The 7500-nt window shown below is 47.4% G+C and overlaps 1 protein-coding gene across 11 annotated transcripts in view; it reads left to right on the forward strand.

Moving 5' to 3' along the window:
• The window catches only part of EBF3 (EBF transcription factor 3), a 128466-nt gene that overhangs the window by 83127 nt on the left and 37839 nt on the right, over positions 1-7500 (forward strand). For 6 of the 11 annotated variants that reach the window (XM_017537871.2, XM_017537872.2, XM_017537879.2 and 3 more), the window contains exons 7-8: positions 3249-3330; positions 7181-7325. In XM_017537871.2, the coding sequence (XP_017393360.1) occupies positions 3249-3330; positions 7181-7325 (227 nt within the window). The remainder of the gene's footprint in view (positions 1-3248; positions 3331-7180; positions 7326-7500) is intronic. The other 5 variants (XM_037741796.1, XM_037741795.1, XM_017537878.2 and 2 more) reach the window with 1 other exon arrangement.

A 7500-nucleotide genomic window follows, 5' to 3' on the forward strand; every position in this document is an offset into this window, starting at 1 on the left:
GCATTCGGTTTTCTCACCGTCTCCCCAAACCCTGAAATCGTGTGGCTCGCAGAGCACCTCCTCATTGAAAGCATGCATTCGCTCCTTGTGTAAGTGTGCACAGTGTCAGAGTCATGCATTCACCTCTTGTGTAAGTGTGCACAGTGTCAGAGTCATGCATTCGCTCCTTGTGTAAGTGTGCACAGTGTCAGAGTCATGCATCTGCTCTATGGTGCCAGCCACCTTGCGAAGACTTAATTGAATCCCCAAGTCAGACATGACCAAAACTCTAGGGTAAGAGGTAAGCGCAGAGCTCCTCTTCTCTCTGCTGAGGCTTCCCCTCTGTCCGTCCCTGTAGATGCTCCAAGAACCTGGCATGGAGCCGCTTGACTGTTGAGCTTACTTTGTGTCACCGGGACCTGTGTGCTCAGAACGGAGCCTGGCCTCTAGGGTTGTACAGCTCTTTCTGAAGCGCTTGCTCTTTACACAGTTTGAATAGAAGCAGAAGCTGTCATTGCCACATCCAAAATAGAGGGAGTGAGCAAGAATGTATGTGTGTGCATGTGTATATGTGTGTGTGCATAAGTGTGTTGGCATGTGTATGTATGTGTGCACACAGGTGTGTGCATGTGTATGTATGTGTGTACATGTGTGTGTCTGCATGTGCATGTGTACATGTCTGCATGTGTGTGCATAACTGCATGCGTGTATGCATGTGTGTATGTGTTTATGTGTGTACTTCTGTATGTGTGTGCATGCATGTATGCATGTGTATGTGTGTGCGTTTGTATATGCATGTGTGGGCATGTATGTGTGTGCATAGGTGTGTACCTGCACCTGCTTGACTTGACCCTAGGAATGCTTAGTATGTTTCTGGCGTCCAGCGCCCAACTTTGTCCTGCTGATTTCTGCAGAAGATGACAGTTAAGGCCCAAGAATGCCAAGCCCAGCTCATCATGACAGTGCCAGTGAGGGCTAGTTAGGCTATCATCAAAACCTGTTCTGGTCTCTTGGAGGTAAAAGGGTGAACTGTCTAGAAGACATCAAGGAATTTAAAGAAACCTCTCTGGAGGGGGGAAAAACCTCTCAAATCACAAACAAAGCTCCTGGAGATGGCTCTGTGCAGGTACACTTGCAGACGAGCAGCTTCTCGGGCTGGCGCCTGCACCGAAGATTAGCCGGGTGGTAATGTGTGGTGTAATTGCACCGTGTTGCTGTCCCCAAAGTGAAAACCTAATTGCCTGACAGGACGATAACTTTGTGGCGCCCTCACCTTGTTAGGCCCTTTCTGATGCAGTTCAAATGCAGTGTGGCCGCAGGTGCGCCTAATTTACCTCGCTGCAGAACGTGTGGAGTTTAATTGCACAGTGGTTGTTAGGAAAAATTGGTGGGTGGAATATCAAGTGACTTACTGTATGCTGATGGCAGATGGTGTGAAGAGGCATTGTGAGCTAAGTGTATAGGTGAGGTGAGTTAATAAAAGATGTAAATTCTGGCCTAAAATGGTAAGGCCTTGTGGTATGCAAGAAAATTTAATTAAGTGGCCACCATTCTTTCCCCCATCAATTGGATTTTCTTCTGCTGTAGTAAGAAGTCACCCAGGATATGCTGGGAATGCAGTTAGAGACATGAGTCTTGGTCTGTTGAGTCTTTTTATTTTCTGATATTCTAATTGCCAGCCAGGCATCTTGAATGTAAGAAAATCTTGTGAAACTTTATCAAAAATGATAATCACCAAGTAGGACAGATGATATTTTGGGAGAAAATAGAGAAAGGTTTGTGTTGACGACCTTGCTGGGTGGGATGCTTGGCCGCTGGCAGAGTGGGTATGTCAGCACATACCCCAACTCTGGGGCCTCTTGGTTGTGGCCTTTTCAAGTTGAGGCAGAGGTTGTGTAGGGAGAGACCCCCCCCCCCCACCCACCTGCTTTTCCTGTGGGTGGTGGTAGAGCCCAGCTTCCCAGGATCCCTGAGTTCAGACCGGAAGCCAGCTGGCCTGCAGTGTCACTGAGCATGCAGGAATGGGGAGGACAACATGATGATGTTTCAGTCACAGCATCTCAACACACTGTCAGGACCCCTGAATCTTCACGCCATGAAACATAAGGGCAAGGCATGGCAGGAAATGGAAAGAGTGCTCACTTCAGCCTCACCTCTCCAGCCCTGCAGAGTGTCTGCTGCTTCTTGCTTTCTGCCTCAGCAACAGTTTCATTACCGCATCAAGAATTCTTGGTTAAAACAACATGTTCCCCAATCAGTTCTTAGATTTTTTTTTTTTTTTTGAGATGGAGTCTCACTGTGTTGGCCAGGCTGGAGCGCAGTGGCATGATCTCCACTCACTGCAACCTTTGCCTCCAGGGTTCAAGTGATTCCCCTGCCTCAGGCCCCCAGTCACTTAAAAGCTGTACCCACTGTAACCACTGTAACTCTTTTTTTTTTTGAGATGGAACCCTGCTCTGTCACTCAGGCTGGAGTGCACTGGCACAATCTTGGCTCACTGAACCCCCTGGGCTCAAGCAATTCTTTTGCCTCAGCCTCCCAAGTAGCTGGGATTATAGGTGTGTGCCACCACGCCCAGCTAATTTTTGTATTTTTAGTAGAGATGGAGTTTCATCATGTTGGCGAGGCTGATCTCGAACTCCTGACCTCAAGTGATCCGCCCGCCTCAGCCTTTCAAAGTGCTGGGATTATAGGCACTATGGTAACTCTTAAAATCCATATTTAAAAGTGTGTTTGCTTAGGCAGTGGTAGCCTCTGGAAATAGGGTTGCCGGATGAGATATAGCACATCCAGTGAAATTTCCATTTCAGATCAACAGCAATTTTTTAGTGATGGTATGCTTTGGGACACTCCTATGCTAAAGAATTATTTTTTGCTTATCCAAAATTCAAATTTAACTAGGCATCCTTCATTTTTTATTGGTTGGAGATGGTAGGTTGGGCTGGACAGATGTTTCCCCTATGGTTAACGGGCAGTTGTGCAAAGATGGAGCCAGGAAATGCCAACACGAAAGTCACAGCTGTTATCGTAAGGCTTGGACATCCATAGCATCAAGGCAAATGCAACTCACTGCTCTCCTGTGTGGCTGTTTCTGGGTGCTTCCTCCCCACCCCTCCCAGAGCCCCTTCTCATTGTCGCCCCCTAGAGGAACGTGAGTGGAAGCGGGTGGGGTTGGGTCTCCACTCCTTCCTGCACAAGAGTGTCTTTTAAAGTTTGTGTCTTTTGTCCAATAACCCTAACAAATATCATCTTTTTGTATTTTTTTATAGATTCTTTCTAAAGTTTTTCCTCAAGTGCAATCAGAACTGTTTGAAGAATGCAGGCAACCCTCGAGATATGCGGAGATTCCAGGTATACATTTCTCAAAGACACATGGACTGTGGTCCTGACTTTTCATATGAAATTTTGCAACTGTTCAGGAGTACTCTTGAGTTCTTTAAGGGCTTGGAAGCAAACTGGAATTGGTGTATTTGATAAAAATATGCAAATGCTTTAAGAATGATCTGGTATATTCGGTATGCCAGATTCATCAAGTCTAATATGAGCACAACAGAACGAAATCAGCTTTGAAAACATGGCCATGTGAAAACTCTTTTTTTTTTTTTTTTTTGAGGCAGAGTCTTGCCCTGTAGCCCAGGCTGGAGTGCAGTGCTGTGATCTCAGCTCACTGCAACCTCTACCTCCTGGGTTCAAGTGATTCTCTTGCCTCAGCCTCTTGAGTAGCTGGGATTACAGGTGTGTACCACCACGCCCAGCTAAGTTTTGCATTTTTAGTAGAGATGGGGTTTTACCATGTTGGCCAGGTTGGTTTAGAACTCCTGACCTCAAGTCATCCACCTGCCTTGGCCTCCAAAAGTGCTGGGATTATAGGCGCGAGCCACTGTACCCGGCCCATAAGTACTTATTTTGGGATTGATTGATGGATTGATTTTTAGTGGGAGGGGAACTAGAATGCAACCTTTTGGCAGTATTCCAGATCTTAGACCCTCCTCACAGAGAGATCTGGGCCTGCTTAGAACAGACCTCTGCCACTTCCAGAGTGTCTTCCTGGCCTCTGCTTCCTTCCCTAAGGTTTACTGTGTTCTTACTGCCCACATCCTATGCCAGCTGCTACTCTCATCCTAAACCCAGGCTAAGTCCTGTCTCTGGTTTGCCTCAGAAGAATTTATTTAAAAGACGGATACAAAGGGGTAGCTGGTGGGGTTCAGGCATAAATTATGATAGATTTATTTCCCATTATGATAGATTCTTGTTTTTCGTGCGTTTTTTGTTGAACAACTAGGAAGCTACTTTAGGGTAGACACATTGGATGATTCTGCGGATTTTAATTGTAAAAATAACCTGGGCTGGGATACAAAAGTGCTGCTGGTACTTACCAGCCAGAGAAGAATTTGGCGGCTAATGGAACCCACCACCAGCTTGGATGAATAGCCCAAGAGCAGAATGGTCCCTGTTTGGGATTTATCCTATTTTCCCATCAAATAGCTCAAAGCGTTTTTCAGGTATTTAACTTATGCCTCAGTCCTTCAGTGGATCACGTGACATCTGTCTCCATGCCTGCCGGGTCAGCTGGTCAGAGGAGGCGGGCTCTTTGGGTCTGCCCACCGTAATGTCTGCAGCTGGGGATAGTGCTTCCTGCAAACAGTTGGGCCTGCTTCCATTTGTCACGCACTGGGCTTCACAGGGCACTGGGGATATTGATCCTTCTAAGCAGAATGGAGGTCACGCAGGGCTGAGGAGCTATGTCCTCTTTGTCTCACCGATGACTGAACACAGTGACAGTCACAGGTGATCTCGCGGTTGACTACAGACCCCGTAGTTACTGGAACGTCCTCTGGTCTCGTTAGCTGATCCCCACGCCTCTCAGAAGGTGTAACTGGACTTAGGAGGATGCCAGGGCTTACACAATAGCTTCAGCTGGTTTCACAATCTCAGCAGCTTCCTGTAGGTGCTTTGCAGGGCTGGCCCAGGTGAGGCACAGACACAGCTTGCCTGCTCTCTCTGCCGAACTGCACTCTTTTCCCTTCGTGGGTGACCTATATATTGATGACAGAGCAAAGACTGCGTCTTTAAAAACCTTTGTTTTGTTTGACTTCTTCTTTCTTTAACCTATCATGGTTTAGGAACTTAAAAAGGGCCAAGTCTACGCCTCAGTGTTAGTCACGCATCTTTGCATCACAATCAGATAATGCATTTGTAGAGTGTCTTCAACGCCCAGGGCTGGGCTTGGCAGGTACACCACGAGGAGGGCACCTGGGTAACCAGGAACAGGCCCTGGATCCTTCATGCAGAGGCTGCCAGGCCCACTCATGGCACCGAAGTGGCAGCAAAGCCACCTCCCACCAGGGCTGCAAAGGACAAAGCCAGTGGGCAGTGGTCAAGAAAGGAAGGAGCTGAGATACCCAAGGCTGGACCTGGGCTGCTGGGGCGGGGCTTCAATATTTTAAGGTTCCTGGTGGCTTGACACTGTTGAGACCTCAACAATCCTGGCAGTGCCCAAGGGGAAGACATGTTGAGGAAACTGCCCCCCATGCGGGTGCTTGGGTGGGGTGCAGTGTGTCCGCCCCTGCTTCATCATCATCCCGTGGAGCCTGAGATTTAAGAAGAAAAGCCGTCACTGGCACATGTCTTCAGATACGCGCATGTGGCTTTGGTTTCTTTATCAAGCCCTTTACAATACTACTTATTTGTATGTTTACTTTTAATTATTTTGTATTCAAGGATTCATCGAATACAGTGAGTTGTATTCATTTTGTATTAGATAACTAGTTTAATTATTTTATTAATAGACTTTATTAGGGAAGTTTAGGTTTATAAAAAAAATTCGGCAGAAAGTACAGAGCTCTCCCGTGTATCCCCGTGCGCCGCCCCCCCATGGTTTCCCTGTTACGCTGATACAGGACATTCCGTACATCTGATGAGCCAACACCGAGAACTATGATTCACTGAGGCCTACGGTAGCCTTCCTTTGAAGTTCATTTTACATGGCACGTTTTGTCTGGACCTCGCAGGGAAGGTGAACCTTGACTGGGATCCCCTTCCCGTTTCCCACTCAGCTGCACCCGCCACACAATTCTCTGTAGGGCTTTGGTTCCCTAGGGTGGTACCGGCCCAAAGACTTGGCCTAGTCTGCCCAAACTGTGGCAGAGAGCCGCACTTCCTTCAGGTCCAAGCTGGGCTCAAGCCCCAGAAGTCCTTCTGCAAGACCCAGATTAAATCTGGCCACAGATCTTTGCAACTTCCGCTAGTCTGGGATGAATGTACCACCTCTGTTAGAGAAATCTCAGGGCCAGATTGTAATTTTCTGGTTCCTGGGTCTGTTCAGGGGATGCCATTTCTGGATGCTTGTTTGCAGCTCACCTGGGCAGGTCTGTGGAGTCTGCAAGGTCATCCCTGCCTGGCCCTTTCCGTTCCTCCCTCTACCACAAGGCAGCTGGAGGCTCAGAGGGCCTGATCTTAAGAGGGTCATCTCTCCCGTGGATATCCTTTGTGCCTGGACCTAAGAATGGGAGCCTGTCACCACAACAGAGAGGACATTCCCTTGGCATCCCAGGGTCCTTGCCAGCCTTTGCAGTGAACTTGAGAAAGGATACCTTTCCAGGATTGAAAACACTCCCACTATTCATATTCAACTCGGCCTTTTCAGATGCAAAAAAGTTCATTACCCAGACATTAAATGTAATTGTAAAATTGACCCAGGGATCACTTCCTGATAAAATGTGAGCAGTAGGAATGTTCTGATTTATGAAGGCTTTTTTGGGCAACTCTGAATCCTCCCAGCTCTTCAAGGGAGGCCAGTCTCAAGTGAACTCATTTTAATTAGATAAACTATCTAATCAATATGTGAACAGATCAATCAAAACAGTGACTTTAAAATGAGTGGCTAGAGGGGTGTTTCTGAAGCTAATGGCTAGAAGAATATTTCTCTGAATTGAATTCACTTGTTAGCATAATAGGAGATTAAACTGTAATTAGTGGAGCAGGTTTTGAAGAGAAGCAATCTTCAGTCAAAACAAAACAAAACAACGCACCCACCCACCCCCATTAGCCAAAAATGCTGTGAACGCACATCAATCAAGCTTCCAGGAGCACTTGAAGTTTCCTTGTGCTCTTCGATATTTAAGATGGCTGTCACTTTGCCTAACAAGGGGCTGTGCTTTTCTTTGCCAATTCCATTTTCAAATCCGCTTCATCTTTGCAGGTTGTTGTATCGACAACAGTCAACGTGGACGGCCACGTGCTGGCCGTGTCAGACAACATGTTTGTGCACAACAATTCCAAACACGGGAGGCGGGCCCGCCGCCTAGACCCGTCAGAAGGTACGGCCCCTTCTTATCTGGAAAATGGTAGGCACATGTTACATGTCTTTTTTTATTTGCGATGCTTCTTTTTCTTTGCACCATCCTTTATGTTCGTTCATGTGGAGTTACTCTCAGCAGGCTCCCACTTTTGGTGAGACCTCCTGCGCTACGGCAGGGCGAGGGGGTGTCCCCGGGGCGGAAGGGGAGACAGCCCTCCTAG

This window comes from Cebus imitator, unplaced genomic scaffold (genome assembly GCF_001604975.1).
Source record: "Cebus imitator isolate Cc_AM_T3 unplaced genomic scaffold, Cebus_imitator-1.0 Scaffold107, whole genome shotgun sequence".
NCBI lineage: Eukaryota > Metazoa > Chordata > Mammalia > Primates > Cebidae > Cebus > Cebus imitator.